General features: G+C 40.1%; 1 protein-coding gene across 1 annotated transcript in view; it reads left to right on the top strand.

Annotated features, from left to right (window-relative positions):
* The window catches only part of CLASP1 (cytoplasmic linker associated protein 1), a gene marked incomplete at its 5' end in the record, with an annotated part of 68,748 nt that overhangs the window by 28,052 nt on the left and 14,999 nt on the right, over window positions 1-25,697 (top strand). The window contains 6 exons of the mRNA XM_009875217.1: window positions 12,142-12,285; window positions 13,461-13,567; window positions 18,313-18,429; window positions 22,104-22,254; window positions 23,285-23,531; window positions 24,515-24,705. Coding sequence (XP_009873519.1) covers window positions 12,142-12,285; window positions 13,461-13,567; window positions 18,313-18,429; window positions 22,104-22,254; window positions 23,285-23,531; window positions 24,515-24,705 — 957 coding nt within the window. The remainder of the gene's footprint in view (window positions 1-12,141; window positions 12,286-13,460; window positions 13,568-18,312; window positions 18,430-22,103; window positions 22,255-23,284; window positions 23,532-24,514; window positions 24,706-25,697) is intronic.

Here is a 25,697-nt window from a genome sequence, read left to right as displayed (position 1 = left end):
AAGTATTGGTAGTCATTATGACTCTTCAAAAAAAAAACACCCCAAACTGACCAAAAAAAATAGCTGAAAGTAGTCATAAAGGTAATTAAAAAAAAAAATCAATGATTAGATTCTAAATTTTAAAAATGGATTTTACACGCCACGCTGTCCAAGCCAAATTGCCAATTCAGTAAAGTCATGTTTGCAAAGCATGTTTTCATGTATTTTTTTTTGTAGTAGATACTTAGCCATGTAATTTCAACTACTATTACCGTGCAAAAAGAGATGTGCTTTTTCCTGAGCAGGCTGGAAATATCTCTACTTTTTTTTTTATTTAGGTGAAGGCTTCTTTGTAGACATAAAATGAAATCTAGTGCAATTTCTGTGTTATAATATTGGTAAAAGAAAGTAAACAAATCAGTAAGCTGACAGGGGCTCTCAACTCTTTTAAGAGCTGTGTGTTTATCTCAACCTGGGAAAAAATGACACATTTAGGTCAGGCCTGGGTAGTACAGTTACCTTGTTCTTTATCTTGCTCTAGATAGAAGTGTCAGGCAAGCTAAAATGGGGCAGATAGTGATACTCATCTCTCCCAAAAGGAAAGTGAGACTTAGTTTTATGTACCTGGCATCTGTAACACAATTTAAAATTACCTTCTCTTCCCAATCTAGATGTAGAAATAGATTCCAGTTCAGATTAAAGGCTTTGAGATGTGCTCGGATTAAAAACAAACAAAAAACTTCAAGCATTTCAGAATATGAAAACTGTATGAGATTTATACACCCTACCTGCACTTAAAATGTTGAATTAATACTAGAATAACATGCTGTTTTATAATTTGGGGAATAAGAAAATTATTTTTGATGTTAGTGATTGTTTGATTCTGAAGAAAAGATCACTGGGTATCACAGATGCTGCAACTGCAGCATTACCTGAAAGCTGACACAAGGTTTCAAAGAAGCCTTTTGGGTGCATGGTCTTTGCTTTCTGCCATAAAGCTGATTGGGTCTGGAGAAAAATCCTCTTTTCTGCAGGGAGTATTCACACCAGTGTGACTGAAATTTGCTTCTGCAAGATAGTCTGCCTCAGAAAAAAAAGCACTTAGATCTAGAATATACTTTTCCATTTTGATGCTTCCATGTACAAAGTCAGAAAGAATTAAACGGGCAAAGAAGCTGCATCTCTGCTACAGTTCAAGTAAACATCAAGCAGTTTACTCTGTTGGTGGTCTGTGAGAGGAAGTTGTAATTTATACGTTAAAACCAAAAATCTCTGCGTATTGCTCAGCAAAAGAAATATTCCACCATTAGGGGTCGTCGTTGCTGCATGTAAAACCGAGTGAAGAGTGTCTGCAGCAGCTATAGAAACGGGCTGTTTGCTGTAAAGCTGTGGCATGTGGGGAGTGGGTGTTCACAGTGTGATCTGTTTCAAAGACTTGCAGAGCTCTGGCAAAACTTCCAGCAAACTCCACACCTGAGCAGTACCTGGGCAAGTGCCTGGGGGCTGACAAGAGATTACTGAATCTAAATTATTTTTATTAAACCTGCATATGGCTTGGATTTGCCTCTGATGCTTATAGCTTTCAAATAAATTATTACACAGTTAAGCCAACTTAGGCTACTAAAAATGAATGCCCAGGTGATCTTTATTTCATCATGCTATTGCTGTACTATGATTTTATTAAGAACATAGTACAAAGCACAGGCTTCAGAAGAAACACTGCAGTGAAGGGTTTATAAGTAAACGTTTGTCATTATCTCTGTCAGTTCTGTAGTTAACAGACTAATAAATTCATTACGCAGTAACGAACTGGATTAACAAGAGCCGACTCAGATAAAATGTTTTAAAGAACTCTTCCTTTTTTGGAGACTGTAACTTATAAAAAAGTGCCTTTTTTATCTCAAGATGATTACTTTAAGTATCAGAAGATTCTACCCTTGTGAAAGTTCTTATGTGCCCTTCAAGATCTGAGGTTTTCAGAGTTCAAAGCAGACCTAACATTTGGAGACATCACATCTTAGAGATGGAGGTTGAGATTATGGGGGAGATAGAGAAGAAATAAATCGATATTCAAATGATCACAGTACTACAAAAGGCCTGTAAAAAGTGTAAAACAAGGTGATTTTTTCAGTATTATCTGGATTTGAGACCACTGATGCAATCAACTCAGCTCCTGCAAGCTGACAAGAGCACGTTTTATTTTTGGTTTTGAGGAGTCTTGGTTGACATAGTGCAGTCCCTGCATATGACTGCAGCTGACTTGGTGGAACAGCGATGTCTGATGTCAGTGCTTAGCTACTCTTCGGATGAAGGGACCCTTTTCCCCAAAAAATGTAGTTCTGCAGCCAGTGTGGCTCCTACACAGATTTGAGTTACAGAATGCTACCTTAATGCAAGTAGCATCTGTGTGTGCGTGATGGCCACGCTGTTCTATCTGGATTTTACATTTGAGCAGATGCAGGTAAAACAAGCTTGCTTCATGCTGATGGTGAAATATATAAATGACCTCTGTCAGGGGGGAAGATGTGGTTGCTGTGTGCAAATGGCAATTAGCTGTGCAAATCTGATCCTATGGTAGCAATCAAGGGCGTCTATTCAAGAAATGGGTTATATCTTCAGTCAACAGTGAGATTATCCTTTTATTAGTGATCATCTGTCTATTCAGTATGTGTTGTGGTCGTGGAGGTCAGCCCTATCATGCTAAGGCACTTCAGAAAATTAAAACAGAAACTGGCTTTTAGTCCAAAAAACTTTTTCAAACTGAATGATATGGCATTATTAACAAACTTTGCATATTCTTAGGAGGACTACTTGAGCACGCTTAACCTATCTCACACCTGACTGGAACTACAGATCACGTTTTATAGCTAGTGAAATCAAAAACTTAGTCAAAGGAAATGCTGTTGTCCATAAAGCAGTTTATGTTCTCGTATGGAATAATATCTGTAGCTAAATGTAAGCTCTGTTATCACAAGAAAAACATGATGTACTTTAAGGAACATAGAGCTGGTATTACAGAGTGTCATTGATAAAATGTCATGATTCCCTCTCAGGGCAGAAACCATTTAAGCTGCTGATAGTAGCCATGAACTATGTACAGTCAAAATTATTATCAAGCTTTGTTTAAAATAAGGTGATCTGCACTGTGTTACGGGTAAATATTTGTCTTGTTTTAAAGACTGGTAATACTTATGGGTGTTTACCCTGCATTCAAGTTAAGATTTACTTCCTGCAAGCAGTGCTAGAAGAAAGGTGAAAGGCATTTGTTTTCTATGCTGAACATAAGCCATTGGGTAGCAACAGGTCCCACAGCACCACGTGGAGATCTGGGTGGGATGTTGTTCCAGTGCAAGGGGAGGGCCAGTTGGTGATTTTTGCACAGACAGATGACTCCCTGCATTTTCCCCAAGCAGAACATATGAATGGGCACGGTAGAGATCAGGATTTCATATAACAGAGCTCTAATTTTGATTGCAGTAGAGTCTAACCTTGATCCATGCACTTGACTTTCCTCTGCCTTGGTTTATTTTTCTCTGTAACAGGGCATCAATTCTGATTTTTCTTTGGAAAATGTTTAAGATTTGATGAAATCATTTTGCAAAAGTCAGTGAATTACCACAGGGAAAAGTGACACAATGGAAATGCAAATAATGCGATGACGGGTCTGAGGACATTTAGTCAGTAACTTCAGCATGTTATCACTAATACTGCCAGTAAAATCATTGTGCAATCCTTACATAGGTAAAGCACTTATTGAATTTGCATGACAGGTTTGGGCTCTGTGTGGGAAAATACTTTGATCTTGGAAAAGAGCCAGCAGTTTGAGAATGAAAATTTGAATGAACCTTCTGATTTGACTCTGCCCAAAGCCTAACGAAGCCTCCTGTCCAAGGCTCAGGTGAACGGAAACTTTTATTAAACATAGTGGTCAGCATTTGGAGGGGTGGAGTTGTCTGTGAGGAGAGCACACAGGATTTTAGTGTTTAGGAGGTGCTTGTATAGGCTGAAGGGGACGAGGCCACCTGAGGTGAAGAGCCAGTGCCATTGCCTGCCCTCTTGTTAATCAGCCAAGCTCTGGTCTTAATGATAAATAACAAGATCTGTATTGCCAGAGCATCGTTGGACTACTGATCTTAGGGAAGAAGAAATTTTTCCTTTGTGCCAGGTATCTTGACTGGCTTCTCTTTTGATGAAACATTCCTACAGTAGTTTTATTTTACAAGTCTGAGTGCATTTTGCCACGTGTACATCGTGTTCTGCCTTCCACTTACAGAACTGGGAAAATTTTTTTCTTTCAACCATCTCATTGCTGAGTTTGGCCAAGCTGCCCTTGAATACAGGCAGTGGATGGGACTCAGTAAGGAGCTAGAACCAGTGCAATGAATTAAAAAGCCCGGGAGATTGCTTGTGTTACTGTAATTTGCATGAAGATGAAGTCCCCCTCAGATTACCTGGGGTTCAGGCCCTCCTTGGATTGGCACCACTGGTTTGCAGGGAAGGTCTAGAGTTGTCCAAAGAAAACGGGTTTGGGATCAGATATTTTTCCTAAAACTGATTTGTTGAGAAACTATTTCTGAATTTTACTGGAAGATGATGAAGATTTTAGAGGGAAAACTTCAGGTCAACACATTCTTACTATGCTCCAAGAGCCAATGAAGATGTATTTACTACTTCAACTAGCAGTCCTAGATGTCTTTACTTGAGAAATAATGATGTCTGTGTGATAAGGAAGTTGTATGTATCTATCTATCAGTAAAGCCTAGAACAAGTTGGGTGAATATTGCTGTGATGTCTGTAGGAGGGCCAGTGATAGATAGAAAAGGAAATGCTGCTGAGGAAATGAAATTGGGCTCCTTTGCAGCGTGATACCACGAGACCTCTAAAATCTCTCCTGGAGCTTTAATTTTCCATCTGGCATGAGGCTGATTTCAGCAACTCTGGGACAGAAGCTTCACTGTAAAAGCATTCCCAAAGACTCTTGGTGAGCTGAAATGGCACCATTTGTCTTTTCTGGTGTTGAGCAATAAACACTTTTGGTCGTGACCAGTTACAGTAGCAGTGACAAAGAGAATGTTTGTAGAAATGCTTTTGAATGGCAAATTGTTTTGATGTTCCCCAGTCGCCCTTTCTGGGCGAGAGGCTTCTCTAGCACTCTTGCAATATTCCTACATTGGACTTGTGCATGTCTCAGACCCTGTGAATAGGCAAGTTACCAGAGAACCAGGCTTTAGGATTTAATTTCAGGCTTGTGGTTACTGATTAATGAAATTACTAAATTTTTGTCTTAAATAGTCCTGTGTCCATACTGAATAGTTGAGTCTTGTAACCAAAGTGTATTTATAAAGAAGTCAAACTCAGCCTAAATGCACAGAGGAATGCTTTTCGGGCATTTAAATATAGTCAGTGTTAGGAAAAGTATAGTGGAATACATAAAATGGGGCACCTGGTGGACTTCAGTGTTACTTGATTTAATGCTGTTAGAACAAAAGGGATCTCTGTGTCCTAGCTGTGTTTCCAAAATAATAGCTGTCACTTTCTGTTTGTTTTTAATTTGATGCTAGAGAGCTATGGGAGCCCAAATGTTTTTAGTGTACGCAGTTTGAGGAGAATGGCTTTTCTCAATGCTAGTGGCCAGAAAATCATCATGTGCTTTTTGCAAACATGGTGCTGGGCTAGATTTCCTTAAAATGAATCTCTTTGCTTTATACAGTCTTCCAGTATCCGTTGTGTTGAAAGCAGTTTGTAATGCAAGCACATTATCTCGTTGTGCTTGAAACAGTAAGACCTAGTGCCTGATAATACAAGATTGCACAATAATACAAGATAATAAGAAATTGCCTCACAGAATGTGTATACTCTTACTATGTGTTTGTCCATAATATGTTTATGTGCACATGCCATTTATATAAATATGCACAGAACTACACAGGTATAGGTATAGTATCTATTTTGAAAATCAAGATTAAAAGTAATGTTTACATGATGCATTGTAGAGCCATCCAGTAAATAGACCATAGGCTGTTTTTTCTCCACTGTGATGAATGTCTGCCATACTTATTCTAGCATTTTGAAGCTCCATGCAGATGGAGTGTATGTTTTCGCTAAAAGCCATCTTCCTTTAGTAGCTTTTTCTTCTTTCTTCGCTTATATATGGGAACCTCCCCCTCAGAATTCAGACTTATATCATGCCAGGTTTATAATAAAAATTTCTCAGCTGTTAACGAAAGGTAACCTTTGTTGCTAGTCCTGAAACCTGTTTTTTGCAACAAATGTCATTTTGTAAGGAGCAAAGTTACTTGAAGTAGCCTTCATCAGCTTAACCTCCGGGGTAAATTCTGGCTCTCCAGAAATAATGAACGTTTTTGCAGTGGTCTTTGCTGTGCCAATGTCACAAAACAACAGCACATGTAAGGAGTCATATCCATTATAGAACAGTAATCTAAACGTGTAATGATTTGGTACTGTATAGTTTTTGATGGCACTTGCTTGAGATGTCTTCGACACATGTAATGCAACCATCCATGACTTGTAAAAGCCTTTCATGATCTGTTTTATGTGTCCTGTATAAAACACAATAGCAACATGGATTTAATCTGTACATGAATTCTGTATTTAAATCTGTTAAACAAATTCTTCCTTTTCAGGATGTGGATGTAAACAGCATGTTCTATCAGAAGTCTTGTGCTCAAGCTAACATGCTTGGACTTATGTATGAGATGATGAAGCCATTGTGCTTCATAGAGCTTTATCAGTAATGTCAGGGTCCATACTTGTCTGATTCTGGACCTGAAAAAGGAGCAAGCAGGAGGTTTGGTTTGGAAGATAGTTTGTTAGCTTAGTGCCAGCTAACGCTTAATTGTGTGCTGGAGAGTACACTTCAGTAACACTTGCTTAGAGCCTGAAAACACTCTCGGTGGATGTGGATTAACTCATTTAACATCAACTATGCTCATCAGAGAATCGAAGCATTGCCCTGCGACAATGTGTGCTAATACAAGCTGCCTAATGTGTCACTGCTGCTTCTCAGTTTCAGTGGATCTGTGTTTGATCTGCAGTTTAGTGTAATTCGAAGTGACGTGAGAGGGAGAGCTTGTCTGTTGCAGTGCGCCTTAAGTTATTAAAACCACATTTGCCTTAGGCTGGATGGCGAAATGAATGATGTGCACAGAGCACGTTTGTCAAAAGTGAGTAGACGTTAGTGTGAATCTTCCCCAGACCAATCACATGATAAAAGACATTTGCAGACAGTGTTGGTCTGTCAGACTGATGCTCGGACTGAAGTCAGGAGTTTGCAAGTTCTTAATGACTTCTTCCTCTGAACTTAAGAGACGTCTGTGAGGATACATGTGGGCAGATGCAAGCCCCTGTTCCCCCACCCCTGGCTGGTGCAGAACTGCCAGAGCTCTGCACCTCAGCAGAGGTTTCCAGGTGATTACGGAGGCCATCATGAAGTTGCCAAAGCAAAGCCTTGCAGGAGAACTAAGGAATGAGCTTGAAAGTCGTAGCTGAATTTAATTTGAAGACAGTGCTGCCCTCTACTGAAAGGGAGGGCTCTTTTGGTTAAATATTAATACTTTTTGTTACTTGAAATTAAGCAAACAACGGATTAAAACTCTTCTGCAAAAAGATAGCATGTGTACTGTTTAGATGATTTAGTTGAAATCTGTGCTTTCTCTAAATGATACCAACTTTCCTGTTTGTCAAACCCAGACCATGCATAGTTGGGTGGGTGAGGATTTGCCAGCTAGGACAACTACAGCTTCCTCAGGGCCCGGTGAAGGAAACTTGGAAGAGAAATGTAAACAGGTAGACTAAAAGCTGTGTGCACTAATCACACTAATCGTGTTTGCAGTCTCAACTCAACTGTCCAGATGTGTAAAGAGACCCTGAAAAAAATGTGTCTGTGTGTGAAGTAATTTTTGGCTTTGGTGTGCTTTTCTGTTAACTCTCTTGTTATAGCCGCTTATAAGCAATCACGGTATGAGATCCTCTCCTTTTAAGGGGCTGCCAGTGTTGTGAGCCCATCGCAAATAGAAGTTTGAGTAACTTGAGAACTGCTTTCCTATAACTCAGGCACCTAGCTGCTTGTTCTGCTTGGTCTATTGGACCAGCAGCTGCAGCAGTCATAAGGAACTTGTATTAAGCTCAGGTCACTGACCACATTTCCTTTCTAAAATCAATGGATTTTTCCACTTAGCCTTGATCTTTTTGCCTAATGAATCCAAACCATTTTAGAGAAACTTGATCATAATTCAACCAAGTTGCAGAGGTTACAGATATTGATAAACCTGGCAACACCTACAGTCTAGGTGAACTCAGAAAGCAAATGCTTCTAAAACATTTGTGTCTCCTTAGCAGCTGGAATTGTTGGACAAAATGAATTGCATTGACCAAAGTGTGAAACTTTGCTACTGGCTTGTGGAACCTGATCCCTTGCTGCATTGTTATAAAGAAAATAATGAAGTTACATAAGTAAATTATTCAAGAACCTGATGTGAAGCCAGACCCCTTCACTAGCATAGTTAGACTCTGAAGTCACTGGAGTTTCTCCAGCTCAAGCCAGCAGAGAACTGCTTCATTAAGATTAGATAATCTGTAGGGTCTACATTATATGTCACTGAAAGGAGATGGATTAGTGTTCCACACTAATGGTACAAAGGCAAGGGAAAATTCAGATATTAGTCTTTCTTCAAACTATATATCATTGAGCATGAGTGTTGCATGGAGAATGTTTGTACATTGTGTACACAAATAAGTTGTGGGGTTAGTTTTTTTACTGCTTGCTTTAAAATTATCTACTTCTTGAGTAATCTAGTGGAACGAGGGCCAAGATTTTCAGAAACAATCAATGATTCTTTGATTATGAAAGTGTCCTCTGGTTTGTCACAAGCTGAAAATCCACATTTTCTGTAAAAGATGTTCTTTGACTGGATAAGTGTATGCTAGATAAATGCAACCTAGATTACTGTCAAGTGTGTCCAGATCTAACAACTGAGACACGTGTAGAAATGCTGCTCTTGATGCTCTTCATCACTGAAATAGAATTAACTGTATTAGAACTGCAAAGTATTGCAAGAGTGAAACTTGAAGCATGTTATAAATGTGATTTCAAGCTAGCATGGAGCCTCCAGCTTTTGAGGTCAGTAGTAACAGTGTTCTTGATTTTATGGTAGCAGAGGCCAGGACCTTAAATATTATGTAGGAAATCATGGCTGAACTTTGGAATAATGGCTTTTGCCTGAAATAAACCTATAAGCACAGTTGGGTGGCTGAGGACTGTTTAAAGAGAATACAGCCGAGGTTAACCCAGGTAACTCCAGTGTTGCTTTTAAGAGCTTTCCTGAAGCAGATTATTATTTCAGAAAGCATAGGCTATAGGTCCTCTCTCTTTCAGGCCACATGAGATTGTAAGCATCTTCAGCATCTCAGTCAAAGCCCAATCACGTATTTGGAGACAACAGCAAAGCTACTGAAGAGCACCGGGTGCCCACAGTGCTGGCAGACGCTCCCAAAGACAAGCTGTATTTTGTGCAAAGAGGGAGAGTGGGATACAGTCCTGCTTCCATTAAAGCCAAAGCAAAAAGTTCCCTCACATAGTCCTGTAGCACACCACCTGTGCTATATTAATGTTTAGAGAGTTAGATTGTACCAGTTAGGTAACTGTTTTTCAAAGTGAAGCCACAAGATTGTAAAGTCCCTGGCAGAGCTTTGGTGAAGATTTTGCTTAGATCCGAGATGCATCTTAGAGACCTCCTTGGCACATAAGAAAAGTGCCTCCAGAATGTCGCATCATAGAGTGCATCTACTCTTGTGCCTGTTTTGTTGTATTTACTTAGGAGGTCTCCAAGAATTACCTTACTTCTAACCCATCAATGGAAGATAGATGAGACAAAGGCATTGGAAATTCTTCCCCACCTCACTCTACCTTGGGCAGCTCCTGACTTACCAGTTGATATCTCAAGATATTCTAGTTTCTGAGCAATCTCTCAGCCTGGGGACCTTGTTAATCAAGTTTCCTGTGTGGTTATTTGTTGTTTTTTTCATCTCAGTGAATGAGATCTGCTTATTCTGACACAGAAGATCTGCATGTCCACTTGTTAAGCACTCAGGATACGCATGCCATTCACAAACAGGAATGTACTTTGGCATGACTTGTCACTTTGCATTTGGTTCATCATTAAAATTGTTTTTTCCAAGATCTCTTGTTTGCAGTAATATTTTAATTACAGAAGATACTGTGCTGTGAAACCTTAAAAGTTTTTGGATCAAAATGGACAGAAATACACGTCCTTGGTGAATACCAGGCAGGCTTCATGGCAGAGTTGCCCAAAACTTCAGGTCAGAGGAGGGTAGAGTATGGAGCTAAGAAAGCCATGGGGAAAATTATCTCCCTGCTGCTTTCATCCTTGGTTATCTTCAGTGTGAAGTACATAATGACATACTGTGTTTCTGTTCAAGTCAGTGAGAGTTTTGGCAGGAGACGGCGTGATCCGTCTGGAATGAAGAGTCTGAAGACGTGTTGCTTGCTGCAGTCCTTGGAAGCCCACTGAGTGTTGTGTGCCTCAGTTTCTTTGTTGGCCATGTGAAAAGGATGCTACCAAATTTTCATGGATGAAAAATGTTTTTATGTACAAGGCTGTGTTACTGCCAATTGGGGCTGATCACAGAAGGAACAGTATAGCTTGAATTGCAATTTGCCCACTGAAACAACGAGGTACTTTGATTCCACTCTACTATGAAAGGGTTTTTTGGTCTACCCAAGTTCATCATCTGCTAAAGGATACCACTTCACAGGGAACTGCGGATACACTTAATTATTGCAACTTTAAAAACAGGTTACATACTAAAAACTTCCTCTTTGAATTGATGAGGACAGTGAATGTACAGTTATCGCCACAGCAGTGAAATATATTTTTATCTTCTTTAAAGTTCTCTTTCATTTTTAGGAAGCTTTAGAAAGTTCCCAAAAGGTTCCTATAGAAATGTCTGCTCTTCACAAGCCTATATATATGCTGTTCCAAAATAAGAGCATGTGTAGCTTTCTTTCTTACTTTATGAGCCTAAGTCTCTACTTTGTATCCAGATACGTGTCTTGGAGGTTCACGTGTTTGTGGCTACACTCCCATTGGAGAAGCTGATGCTGTAGACCATCAGATGTCCTTCATCATTGCTTCTTTTTGTTCTTTTAATCAGTTTTTGTATTTTTTGTATATTTCTGTGGCAAGGGCAGGTACAACCCACGTGGGTTTTATGCTGCTAGGGAAGTCGAGTTCGGAAGATGTGACGTTAATTGCTGTTACAGATCTGCACTCTGTGCTTTATTCTGCTTCCGTTCCTATTTGGTTCACTTGTCTGAGTTCAGGATATGCAGAGCTGTGTGTTTGCTAACAGAGTTGTTGGAGATCCTGTTCTGACACCTGTTCTTGCAGACTGATAGGGCACACCCTGTCCGGTGAAATTGAGGGTAAAATTCTTAATTGCTTCAGTGGTACCCTGGTTTCACTTATTAAATTTAGGGAATCTGATGGGGTTAACCTGTCCATGGATGAGAGAAAGGTGGTTCTCAACATCTCAGTGGATCTTCCACTTGAGATGGAATCTTCTGTTGCTGAAACACTCAGTGGTGAGACTTGTAAGGAGAGGTGGGGAAACAGAAGCAGGGATTGTCTGTCTGGTGAAACAGACTTGTCAGCTCCTTAGGAAGCAGAGAGGTTGGGTTGGAAGAGAACTAGTCATATTCACACTTAAAATAGAAAGCATGAGAATGACAAATTGCAATCCTAGATTCTTCATGCTTATCCGAGCTCATGTTTTTGTTTTCCGTAAATTTTTGCAGTAACTTGTTCAGTTGAAATACATGCTGGACAGAATGATGGTAAGATTTTCTCACTTGCTGTGAATAGCTGTGCACTTCACACTGGAGAAGTTAATTATATAAATACAAAAGTATATTGTAAGCTCTAAGAACTAAAAAATTAGCTTACAGCAGTTAGCAGTTTCTTATGACACATCACAAGGAAAACACATCAAAAATTTGTCTCGTATAGAAGTCTTCTTTCTGAATGATACACACCTTGTTTACTGTGAGGATCGTTACCAATAGAATGCATACTCTTTTCAAAGAATAAAAAACTGATGATCTTTTCTTTCTTCTCTTTTCAGGCAGCACAAATAGTCCTGATTTCTCTCTTTGAATTGAACACTCCCGAGTTTACCATGTTACTTGGTGCCTTGCCAAAAACATTCCAGGATGGTGCTACCAAGCTCTTGCACAACCACCTCAAGAACTCCAGTAACACCAGTGTGGTGAGAAGCCCTTGTCCTTGCAAACAGCAGAGCCCTAAAGACAGCAGCTCGTTGATAAGCTGTTGCAGATGTTCAGTAGCATGAATTACCTGTAACTGCTGTATTGAAGCATTATGGCAACAGAGCCTTCTGTCTAATGGTGCTTTTATAGGGACCGTTAAAACAGAAGACTCAGTATTTTTAAATTTCTTATAGTTATAAACAGTACAGGTTAAAAAAAAAATACTGGAAAGCGCATTAAATCTAGCCAGTAATGACCTCTTGCCTAAAACAGATACCATGGATTTTCTGGGTTTACCACTGCTATTGAAATCAATTTAATAACAATTGTATTGTCTATTAAGAAACTTGCATGGTCTGTGTGACCTACAAGGTCTCCTCAGTCTACACCTATCATGGTACGTTTTGGTTTTACATGAAGGTCTTACGTATTTTTATTTCTGTGAAGGAATATGTTAGTAGAAGAATTTAAGTGTGCTTCTAAACTTCTTTTCTCCTCCGAGCAGTGATGATTTAGGGTGTGTTTTGCCTTTTTAGTGTAGCAATCTTGTGAAACTTGCTGGAATTTGAACCCTCTGATCTTTACACTTCCATAGGACCAAGTGGACCTTTGTGTAAGCTAGAACTGTAGCATTGGGTTCCAGGCAAACGGAATGAATATTCTAGTATTTTTGATTTTGTGTGAAGACAGTCAGAACTGGGAGCAATTTCTACTCATTTTGTTGTGATATATATAATTGTGCAGGCTGGCAGAAAAATGTTAAGTTTGACAGCTTATGCTCATAACCAGCACAATCAGGCTGCCGTAGACAATGTGGAAAATAACTGTGTAATTAAATTGCTAAGTTTCCAGGATAATGGTCCGCGTACTTCGGAGTCTGAGAAGCTGGGTAGCCTGGTGGATTGATAAGCCATTTCTCTGGCGATATTTGCAGGTTGTGTGTGTTGTGTAGTTAAAGTTGTAGGTCCTGTGGAGAAGTGGACGTGTGCTTTCTTTATCCTCAGAGCAGTACCTTCTAGAGCATATTAATGACTACATGAGCTATAGCTGCAGAGTTTTAAGTCGAGAGCCAGAATCAAAACTGCACTAAGCTTGTCTAGGGCAAACAAAGGCAGTATTTGGACCTGTTGTTCTTAGGACATTGCTAATCCTTGTCTTTCTACTTGTGTGCCAGGGTTCCCCCAGCAATACACTTGGTCGGACTCCTTCCCGGCACTCCAGCAGCAGAACCAGCCCCTTAACTTCACCTACCAACTGTTCCCATGGTGGACTGTCTCCAAGGTAATGCGGCAGGCTAATTAAACCACTTGCAAAATATTAAAGGATTTCAACACTGAGTGTTCATTTGCGGAATATGACTCACTTTGAAAGCAAAAACAAGACCAAAAGTTTATAGTAGATTGCTCCAGAGAAACATATGATAATATATGGCTGGTGATTGACTTCAGTGTTCCTTATGCTATCTGTGCAATCTTTAATGTCTTTTCTTTCAATATTTTCTTTCATAGCTAGGCCTTCTCCAGAATTGTGTTTGTGGGTTCAGTAAAGGTAATATTAAATGACAGTCTTAGAAATGAGATCTTGTTGAGGTTGCAGATACCACAAAGTGTGTGATGACTTTCAAGTCAAGGGTTTCAGAATTGTGTCTGTTTTTTAGGTGTACCCTTGTGATCAGTAATTCATCTGGCTGTAGTACAGTGCTTGCGCTGCTGAGAGAAGCACTGACTCTCCTGTTCTCCTCACATGCTTTGTGAAGATGCAGAACAAGTGGAGGCGGTGACTGTGTTTCAATGCCGAATACTGCTCGAATTGCTCTCCTGACTGCTCACCAGAATAATGGCCTGATCCTTTGGGCAGCAGGACTGTTGTATCTACAGCTTCCGCAAAACACCTAGTTACTGACATAGAATATATTGGTCCATTCCCAAAACGTATTGAGCAAACATGGACTCTTGGATGTTGAATGTACATGTTTCACACCATAAAAACTTAGAGCAGAGGAGGTATGAATTTAAATAGTTGATCTGTTGATCAGCCCTGTTGTGACTTGCTAAGCTATATCTGGAGAGGTGCTTAGACATGTGAATTCCCATGTGTCAGGAAAAACGTAGGCTTTTAGCCTTTAATGAGTAGTTACATGCATTCCAGCAGCATATGAGGAGCACATGGACTTTCCTGAGAAAATTTTTGGATATCTGAGTATGTCTTTGTGACTCCTAAATCTGCTGTAATCCAAAGCTAGATCAAGGGACTGCAAGCGAAGGTCGAGTTGCCTTTTACAAGTTTTTTTCAACAAAGGTTTAATTAAGAAATTAAGTGATAGAGTTTCAGGGGAATGATTTCAACCATGTTGCTTCCTTTTGACTAGTTTGAGCATTGTTGCCCTGCTGACTTCTGGTGTGGGAAATTATGAACTGAGATATGTCTCCCTGTGGTTATGTTGTGGCTTTGCTGCCACATTTGCATGTGGCACTTATTTTATAGATCCATCACCTTTTACCATGTTTTTTGGGGGGGTTGCCGTTGGAACACAGCTGTGGTTTGCCACTTCACTTGCTGCTTTTCGATTTGTCTTTGCATTCTTCTCACCTCTTGATGTCAAGATGCACATATTGAAATATTGACTATAGCATTCAGCATGCAGTTTAAACTTTGTTGTTACTGTTGTTTTTTAGCATTTTGGGTTTAGGAATTGGAGGGTTTTTTTCCCATGTGGTATGTTCTCAAGGAATAGTTAGAGAGGACATGTAATTCCAGAGCATTCTGCCATTCAGTTGTCGAGACCAAAATTGCCACAGATGCAGTGGGCCAGGATTTTCCTTCAGAAAACAATTATTTCTTAATTTTTCTATGGAACTCCTGGAGACGTTGATCCAAGAACTTAGGTGTCTTTTCAAGAAGTGTGTCCTGTTTCTTTGCTGGAATTAGTTATTCAAGAATGATGTATAAAAGTTACTCTTCAATGATAGCTGAAGGTGGAAGCTGCTGTAAAAACCCTTTAAAATATTCAGGGGAGAAGTTCTCCTCTTTGGTGAGTAACCTCTGAGCAGTTACAGATTTTTACCATTTGTAGAAAAGATGGTGGCAAGTACTGCAAATTGGTGAGAGTGATTTCTGATGTTCTGTTGGACTGCATCTTTCTTGAAAATGTCTTGCATAGCACAGTTTGAGGATGATCCTGACTTACTGAACAAGGGAGAATTTAGCTCTGTTTCTAAGGAGTACATGTGGTTGTTTTTTTCAGACAAAAAAGCTGAGGAGCAGATTACGGGAAGCAGGCTATGCTGCAGTATTGCAGTTGTTGGTATAGATGCTTCTGTGTCAGGTTTCTGTTACAAATACTTGTTGTTTGCTACTTGTCAGTGGCGTAAAAGACCGCTTTTCTCTCTACAAACTTGGAGAATGAACACACTTGAGTCACTCCCGATAGCGTTGTAAAAGGATAAAGATTCCCCCAGTTCCTCTGGGCAGCTCTCCTCTGAAGCTGGCCTTGGCTTTGCGTTTTTGTGGGACTCGTTACCAAAGGGTGGTGCTGAGGTTGTGTGTGCCCACTGCTTCCCGGGATGCTCCATGTGTGGGTCCTGCTGACCTTGGCCATGCCCCTGTCTTGTGCAGGCAGTGAGCAGGCCCTCAGCTGAACGATTTTCTCCACGTCTCAAGGCCAGCTCTCCTTGGAATTTTTTCTTGATGCAGATAGGAGGAGTCTTACCTAGAGACATATGTGTCTTTGGGGCTAGGGTATGTGTAGAAAGGATAATTTGGGTCCTGTAGGAATAAAAAACTGCCACTAAGCATAGCTGCTCTCCCATACTACTAATGGTTTGTGGACAGTGTCCTCTAGTAATCAGCAAGGCTTCACTGACGTGGACTTTTTATAGCATGTATGTATGCCATTGCCTTTAGGTCACTTTATTCCTCCCATGTTACTGCCATCACAACTAAATTCCAGATGACTGGTAATTTTTTATTTTTTTGGGGAGGAGTGTTGTGTAGATGTATTTGAGCTCTCTGCATAGATTTTGAATGTTTTGGTTGAACTGGATTTTGCTGATGGCAACAGCTAATTTGCCTATCCAGGTGATAACATCTGCTTAAAAGTATCCCCCAATGTTGGTGTCTTTGGAAGGACAACATGCTTTCAGGGTCTTGGGCAGAGTCCTTCTGCTTTCATTTGCTCCATCCAGTTCTGCTTCCTGATCACTAGAACGTGTTCACTGCATCTGTGAGTTACTTCATTTGTACGTGCTTTTTTTTTTATTTTTGTGTCCTGATTGGTTTAGATTTTGGAGTTATGGAGGAAAGGTGTTTTCTGAAGAAGAAAAGCAAGGGAGAGCACTTGGAAAAACTGAAAATAATAGGAAGAAACTCCAGAATTCTTACTGAGAGGAAAGGTGTTTCCTGGGCAGTGCTCAGATGAATGGCTTGAGTTTGTGTTAGAGAAAATCTGAGTTTTAGAAAATGACAATAAAATTTAGTAAATTTATGACAAAAAAAGAAAATACGAAGTTGCGAAGTCCTTCAGTGTAAGAATACTGTTCTGAATGGCACAGGAACTTCTGTAAACTCAAATGTTACATCGAGGTTGTGAATTTTCACCAAATATTCTGCATGAATATTTGAAGGAATATTAAATGAAGAGGTTTACTTCACTATTTCTGCCTTTATTAGTAGCCCAGAAAAAAAAAAAAAGTTTAGTCTTTCAAAGTTCTCTAGAGGGCATGCATCAAAACAAAAGGCTAGGAATTTTATTTATGTAAGTTTACACTTTTTCACTGACAATAGAAAATACCATTAAAAACAAAATTTGACAGTTGAGTATTAAGTTGAGCGAGGCAAGCCATTGAAAAGCCACCCACCTTTTTACAATAAGGACAGGCCTGTATTGTTTGGTGGCCCATTTGCAGGTAGGTGAGACTTGAGCTATGAGACTTTTGATCAGCACTTTGAGTCTGCTGTATTTCCGTAATAATTGCATGTAATAGCCATGTTTTTTGATTGCTGGTTAACGAGTGAATTTCTTGACACCACTCTTTAGAGGAGTTTTCAGCTGGCTTTGCTGCTGTTTGCACTGGAGCAATTCTTGTTTGCCACTTCTGATCTGGTGATATCTTTCGCTTGCGTATATACAGATGTGACTTTCTGAGACAGTGTGCTTAAACTTAATAGAAACAAAGTGGTGTCCTGAATACTCCACCAGCTCAAGAATCTATGTTCTTGTTTAGAAGATGATTTTGAAAATCCATGTACCGTAAAGGGAACAGGACAAAAGCAGAGGTTAGACAAACTGGCACGGGGATGGATGCCTTGACCCAAAGGCGCAGGATCAGTCACCAGAAGGGACTTGTGGGAGTTAGATGGGAGATGTTGATTGACTTAAAGGCTGGTTTCATGTGGTTGTTCCAGGTTTCTCTGCTGAGGTCTGAATTAGGTCCCAAATTTACATGGTATGTTTACACTCTAGACTGACTTTTAGTTGCTGCATATTTGGAACCAGTTTGAAACTGGTGAAATAGGATCAGATTTTAAGCCCTGCAAAGGTTTGTTCATTGTGTAGGGCCTGACTGCAGGCTCTTACAGAGGCACCAAGAGCCACGCTTTACAAGCTACCTTTGGGCATTTGATAAAATTAACTCCGGCTTTCCTTTCAGGGAATTCCTGTTGCCTCCAAATACCTGCTTAGAGTTTGAATATAGATGCACAGTCAGTTTACTTAGAGCATTTTAAGAGTTGTCTATAGAGGATATATGCGTTTATGAAATTTATTGGTTAGGACAAGCAGGGACTGTTTTTGTGTGAACCATCTCGTTATTTTAGGACTAAAAGTGGAAGTCTATAAAAAAGTCCAAAACAGCGACTTGTGAGGCTCAATGGAGTATTCTTGTTTAATTTTGTTTCTATTAATTTATTTTTCTCTCTCCAAGGCAGCATGACAGCACTAAGCCACTCAGATTATAGTTTCTTTTTTTTTTTCCTCCCTGTCCTTTCTCTGTTTTTTCTCTCTTTCGTTTCTCCTCTGATCACTGCAGTCGGTTCTGGGGTTGGAGTGCAGACGGGCTGTCGAAGCACCCCCCTCCCCTTTCTCAGCCTAACTCCATCCCCACTGCTCCTTCCCACAAGACTTTCAGACGCTCTTACTCTCCCAGGTAACAAGCTACCTGTTAAACCAACTTGTCTGAGGTGTCACAGTATTATTTACCTTTCACACTGTGGAATTTCGTCAAATATGGGAAACGATTTACAGAAGTTTTGGTTGGAAAAGAGGTGACAATAGCTTTCAGGGAGCGAAGGGGGGACAGGCAGCCTCTTGCCTGCTGCTTGGGGCTGATGTGTCATGCAAGTGGGAGGGGAATAAAAAAGTGGATTTTTCCAGATTCTCCTTCCCCACCAGATTCCTGCTTGGGTGTATGTTTCACAGTTGGTTTCCAATGCAGAACACAGTTATTGAGCACTTTGGCAGTGGTTGTGGTATGATAGTGCGGGCAAGGTCTTTCAACTTGGCTGCACTGTGCAAGTGGCACACGAGTGATTTCAAACAGGCGTATACAGCTCCACAGTGATTTCGCATCTGCAGTAATGAATACCCACAGGATGATGAGGATGAAGCTTGCACATCTGATTTTACCAGCTGCTTGCCCAGCATGGTTGTGGAACATCTTGGAAATTTGTAGTGTTGAAATTAAAATTGCCCTATGCCACAAGATTTAGAGGTTATCGATCACTAATTTTGACATCTCTTCCTTTGCCCTCACATTTTGTTCCAATTTGCATACAGATCTTTAATCAGCACACTGGACTAAAGCTGTATACTGATTTTAATCTTCTGAACACAAATTTAATGTGTCAGATCTCTATGTTAAATTCCTTGGATTTTTTTAAGTTTATACCTTGACAACAGACTTTCTGTAGATGTGGCTTCTCCTGACTCTAAATATACCTGTTATCAGGAAGAACTATATATAGACTTTCCTTGAAGCAAGGAGTTCCTTATGAAGAAATATTGCCAGAAAAGCAAACAAATTGTTCAGTGAGGGCTTCGAATCTGGCAATCTGTGACATCTGGGAGAGAAAATAGAATCCTGTACTATGTACCTCTGGGAATACCTACAGAATTAAAACTAAATCCATGTTCTGTCTCTTCTAGGACACTAAGATAGTGTCCTAGAAGATAGTGGATGACACCCACTAGAAGATAGTGGAAGACATCCATGTTGGTTTTTGAAGTTAAACTAGTTGAGAATTTTTTCCTCCTTTCATTAGCTGACACCAAGGTTTGGAATAATTTGACATATTCCAGCCCAAAGCCTGAAAGTGCAAGTAAGTGGGTTACTGTGTACTGCTTGAGGATGCTAACCTGTTGATTACATACACGTAGTTCAGATTGGAAGCTGAATGATAGTTCATGGGAGTAAAAAGTATTTCATGTCAGACTGGAAAACTGCCAAATTATACTTGATAAACTTGTGGAGAACTGCATTGTTTTAGTGCAGCAGAAGATGGAAAATAATGTTGTGACATCCCTAAACACTGCTCATCTCTACTCACTTCTTACTCATTCCGTGACTTCCCTCTAGTTTTCTGCATGAGTCATGTTTGAGTTTTTTGTTGGGTTTTTTTTTGTCTTTTTCATTTTTTTCCACCCCTCAAAGGTGGGTCTAGTTCCATATTTTTTATTCCCCCCATTGTGTTGTCTGTGAAGTATTCCAGCGCACGTATTGTCAATAGACGTGTGTGTTCATGTAGAGCTTTTGTTTATGTAGAACACAGCCATGATGTGATCTCCTACACAGGCTTGTTCTTCACATATGAAATCACTGGATTCTTTAGATTCTTATTAAAACGTGGTTTTGTGCTTTGAAAAATACGTCAGATTGGTGGCTCTTTGTTGAGAAATTGCCTTGGTCCTTCAGCTTTGCAGAGTCTGTACTTTGATCTATTCTTTAGTAGCAGCGTAGGGCAAAATTCATCCCTGGGGAAAGAAGGAATGATTTTAGCAGAAGACTTAGTGTCAGTGTATCTGTGATTATTTCTCTGGTTTTGCCATGGATTTCACTGTGTGACCTTTGGTAAGTCATGTCATCTCTTGGTGTGGGTACATGGGTACAGACACACAGATACCTTCTTGAATGGCAGTTTCATTGCTCACTTGCGAAGAACCCCTATGAAGTAAATATGCTTGAGCTCAAAATTAATATTTTTGAAATCATATGAAACAAAGGGTTTTTTCTTTAGAAAGAATCTAAAAGCTGCCTTCGCTTTTTTCTGGAAATCCATCCCAGTGCATTAGTGTCACTCAGCTGTCTGAAAAACCCAAAATACTTTGACTTCTGCAGGTTTATAAACAGCTTTTGTTTCCTGATCTTGGTCTGTTCTTTCTAAGTAGCTTCCTTCTTTCTAGCCTGACAGACAGTGTTTAAAGTTTGGGTTTTAATCTTTGGGTTCTTTGCCAGAAAACGTGGTGCTGATGCTTGTCTGAGTGTAGTGCTTGGGAGCCAGGGTTATAGCTATTTTCAGTGTGTTAATCCCGAAGGGATCGAGCAGCACCAATCTTATCCTCTGAAGTTCTGCTCCGAAGCAGTGGTTCTAGATATTTAACATCCTACTTTTAGTTCTATTGAAAGTGGTAGCTGTGTATCCAGGATTCAGAAGGGATTTTCTGTTTGTTTTGGTTTTTTCTTCCCCCCCTCCGCCTCCCTACCTCACAGGGCGTCTTTCTTTCTTTCGTGGAAATGAACACAGCTCTTTGTTCAGTGTCCTCCTCCAAGCCTATCCTGTCATCCTTCCCAAACTGTTAAGAAATAGTAATTCACCCCTGTAGGGAGCCACTTCTTGTCGTTTATTGACAAACAACTTGATGTAAATGTCTCAAATTCTTTTGGTTTGCTAGCTTCTAGCTCCGCTAAGATTGAGACCTCCCCCAGAGAAATTGTTTTGAGTTACTGGGTCTCTTCATTAAATCTCTCTTGGAAAACTGATTGTCGTGCAAACTCCTAGATAGAACAAAGCCCTGCCGATAATGCTTCTTCATTTTCTCCAAGCTTGTAGGAGCTTTTCTTCTTAGCCACATCTTTTCATATCATCTGCCCTTATGTGGCAGGCATTTTTTCATGAAACTTAATTTTGGGTAACTCCTCAAGGAATCGAAAACTTGCGTGGCTTTATGCTGCTGAGAAATTTCTGAGGAACAGACTGCTAGGAAGCATCATCAGATTTGAGTGAGAGAATTTCCAAACGTAGGCTCAATACTGAAATGCTTTTTTTTTTTTTTTCCAAGGCATCATCCAAGTGGTTTTGGTTTTTTTAAGCTGTTACTAGACCAAGATTTACATCAAGATATGTTTTCCTTTCCATTTAAATCTGTCACATTTGAATCCATTGATAGAATATATTTTAAAGATTATGAAACTTAAATTTTATTGGTTACATTTCCACCAGCTGTCACAACCCTTTGAGTTCTCATAGCAATTGATTTCCTTTAGTTTCCTTTTTAAATAATACCGTTATCATGCTGGGGATAGGTTTGTTTGGACTACCGAGACTATCACGCTGACTGCTGTGGAGTGTAACAAACAGTGGACCTTTTTTCCCCTCACTTACTGCAGTGTAATGCCACCGAATCAGTGGAGCTTCTCCTAGATTTAGCCCCGTTTGAGGGCAGACTCAGACCTGAAGTCTGCTTTGGTTCCGTCCACATTTTGTTAGAAGTCACTGTTAGAAAGGGTATGCCAAATCATCTGTCTCTGACTCAGCAATGTTTTTGTCAACAGTCAAAAGCGGATTCCAGTTTCATATGTAACATTTGTGTACGTTTGGTCTTTAGTATGCTGGATTATGACACGGAGAACCTAAATTCTGATGAAATCTACAGCTCTCTTCGTGGAGTCACAGAAGCGATTGAAAAATTTAGTTTCCGTAGTCAAGAGGACCTGAATGAGCCAATCAAACGGGATGGAAAGAAAGACTGTGACATTGTAAGTATTCAACTGAGTAACGTTGCCAGGTAGATGAGATTTTAAAACCTTGTGTTCAGGCCTGGCTTTGGATTGTTGGTGTACAAAATCCAGTTATTCATGCTGTATTCTTGCAAGTGTCTTTGGCTTGTGCCTAAATTATGGGGTCCCACTAATATAGTCCCTTGCTCCCTTTGAACTCCAGCCTCCTGTGAAATGTGCTCATTGGGCTTCTGTGGGAATCTGGTGTACGAAGGAAATGGTGCTGGTGTTCCTCAGGCTCAGCATGGCACAGTGGTGGCTTTTTTATGAAGTGTGTATAGTCAGGTCTGTAATGGGAAATGCTGGTTCTTGGTTTCCCTCATAGGGTTCTTACTTAATATGTAGGAATGACCTGTAGTCTCTCTTGAGTGCATAACTTGCATGGAACCACATGCTGCATGAATGGTTACAGAATTATCTACTATGTGAGAAGCCGCTTGTTTTCTTTAAGTACATGGACTTCAAAATTTACAGAAACTGTAAACGTTGATCCTTATGTATCCCTTCCAACTTGAGATATTTTATGATTCTGTGGTAGTTTCGCTTCCTATCTGGACAAACAAGTTTACGTTAGTAGATTAAGTTGGCTAATTCTTGGTCTGAGATTTTTCTTTGGGAACCTTCTATTGTTCATTTCATGTTGGCTGGCTAAGCATCGCCCAGTCCCCTCTGTCAGTGGGTTGTGAAGTGTCATGAGGCAGATGTTGCTTTTGCTTCCTTTCTCTTTCATAAAAAAATTGATTCTGTTCCAGAGCTTATGATCTTTACCAGTTTTAGCTATATTAACTTAAATCTAGGAACATGAGCATAGCTTTTCTCTCTATGATCATGAGATATTTTTGGAACAGTTGTATTTATAAGATCAAGAGGTGGTAATCTTAAGTTTTACTCGAGTTTTATGTACATGTAAACGATTCTATGCCTTTGTGTTGGTGAGTCATCTCCAAAAAAGGTACAGCTGCCACAGAATTTGAGCAGTCTCATGTCTTTTCTCCCTTTGATTCCCCAGGTGTCTCGAGATGGTGGCCTTGCTGTACCTAGCAGCGATGTCCGTGGAAACAGTGACATTGTGGAAGGTGGAAGGATGGCTCTAGATAACAAAACCTCCCTACTTAACACCCAGCCTCCCCGCGCCTTTTCAGGGCCGCGTGCTCGAGAATATAACCCCTATCCTTATGCTGACACAATTAACACTTATGACAAGACTGCCCTGAAGGAAGCAGTGTTCGATGATGACATGGATCAGCTTCGGGATGGTTCGTATCAGTGTATCTCATAGCAAACTGCCTGCAGTTTTCCGTTTCTGGTATATTTGTCTACAGGTAGTGCTCTCAGATACATGTCTGCTCATGCATATGTTGTCTCCACTGCTTTGTGCTCTGTCTAGTTTCGGAGGAAGTTCTTTACTGAACGAGTGGTGAGGCACTGGAACAGGCTGCCCAGGGAGGTGGTGGAGTCACCAGCCCTGGAGGTGTTTAAAAAAAAGGTAGATCTAGCACTTGAGGCTATGGTGTAGTGGTTAGGTATGCTGGGGTGAAGGTTGGACTAGATGATCTTCAGAGGTCCCTTCCAACCCCTAACATTCTGTGATTCTGTGATTAGTTTGTATCTGAGTTGAGGCTTGGTATGAAATACTGTGTGTTCTTGTGTACCAGCAGAACCTGACAGGTAGCTATTAAGAAAATATTATACTGCAGTTTTAATTTTTGTTTGTCTAGAGTTTCCCTCAAACTAGTCCCTTAAGCATCTAAATGCATCTGTGGGGATGCATTCTGGGGACCCTTTCGCTCTTTGTGACCCAAACACCTCAGTGAATAGCTCGTTTTTACTGAGTGTTTCCCTTCATTTAAGTGATGCTGCATGTTAGCTTTATTGTTTTGCAGTACACTGATGAGTCACTGGGGAGTTTGATCCAAAGGTCATGCATGTGATCACTGGTTTTGGGTGTGTGTGTCTGAGAAAAGCTGCAGCAGTTCTCATCTTGTAGAAGTAATTATTGGAACTGGATGAAATTCAGTCATTGTCTCTTCCTGGTTCATTAGGAGCCATGTGCAGATTCATGAGCTGTGTTATGAACTCAGGTGGAATTGTCTACTTGACTGAGGCCACCTGGAATTTGATGTATTTGGTCGGGGGATCCTTTTTACATCCACTTTGTTCTGTAGAAGATTAGTAATCTTGACCTCTTTGATCTTTTTCCTCGTTTCCCCAAATGATTTGCTGCTGTTTGTCCTAGAAGTACCCATTGACCATTCAGATTTGGTGGCTGATCTTCTGAAAGAGCTCTCCAACCACAACGAGCGGGTGGAGGAGCGGAAAGGAGCCCTCCTGGAACTGCTAAAGATCACAAGGGAAGACAATCTCGGAGTTTGGGAGGAACATTTCAAAACCATTTTGCTCTTACTGCTGGAAACGCTTGGAGACAAAGATGTGAGATACAGATTTTTGGCATAACGCTCCTGTACATTGCTTTAATTTAGGTGATAGTTTCTCCACAGTACTTTAAAAGAAACCTGCTGCTTTTGTACAGCATCTCATCAGTGATGCTGCACTGCTCATTTTTTCTTTTGAAGATTGACAACTCTGCTTTTGTTTTCTGTGTGTTCAGTGATGAGTTTTAAGCTACTTGGAAGTGTCCCAGTTTTTCCCTCTCCCTCTGGAGTGTCAGTAACACATAACTGGCAAAGTGAATTAGAATCAGAAAAGAAGTTGTCTTCTAACCTAGTACAGAAACTATCAGGATTTCAAAAGTTGTTCTCTTCTGCTTTAGGATGAAGTTACAAGCTCTTAACTATATCATACCCATTCCCAAAAGAAAGGAGAATAAAGACACCCAAGAATAGCATTTATTTTTTTTCCCTTTGTATGGTTTAAAGATCCAAGCTATTAGGGCTTAGGGGATGGGTCTCTTGCAAAAGTGTCGTCAAGAACAAACTGCTTTTATAGGGAATCTTGTTTTGAAATATTAAGAAAAACCCCACCTGTGTTACTATCACAGCTTTATATTTGATAGTTGACTAAAGTGGTAATTTACAGGCTAGACTTTTTTTCCACTTGGGGCTATTTGTTCAGCTTGCAGCATAATGATATTTGATAAAGCTCAGCACCTTGCTGTGCTCCATCTGAATGGAGCAATATTTAGGCTTCAAAGCACTCACAGGTTTTTTTGTTTCATCTGATTCAAAATCCACCTTGTAAAGTATCAGAAATTTTAATTCTGAAGTAATGTAGGTAGCTGACATTCTCAGGTTTTTTTTCGTAGTATAAGCATGAGCTGCTCTAGTCCTATGTGTTTCATCATAGCATCATTACACACATATCAGAAGATATGGTGGGTTTAGGTACATGTGAATTGTGCTACTGCATGAATTTTGCAGATGAGTAGGGAAGGACCTGCTTTAAGGGCTGAGTATAGAGTGAAG

The sequence above is a fragment of the Apaloderma vittatum genome, unplaced genomic scaffold (assembly GCF_000703405.1).
Source record: "Apaloderma vittatum isolate BGI_N311 unplaced genomic scaffold, ASM70340v1 scaffold20648, whole genome shotgun sequence".
NCBI classification, from domain to species: Eukaryota; Metazoa; Chordata; class Aves; order Trogoniformes; family Trogonidae; genus Apaloderma; species Apaloderma vittatum.
The sequence above is the reverse complement of the archived record's forward strand: the minus strand, read 5'-3'. Positions and strand labels throughout refer to the sequence as shown.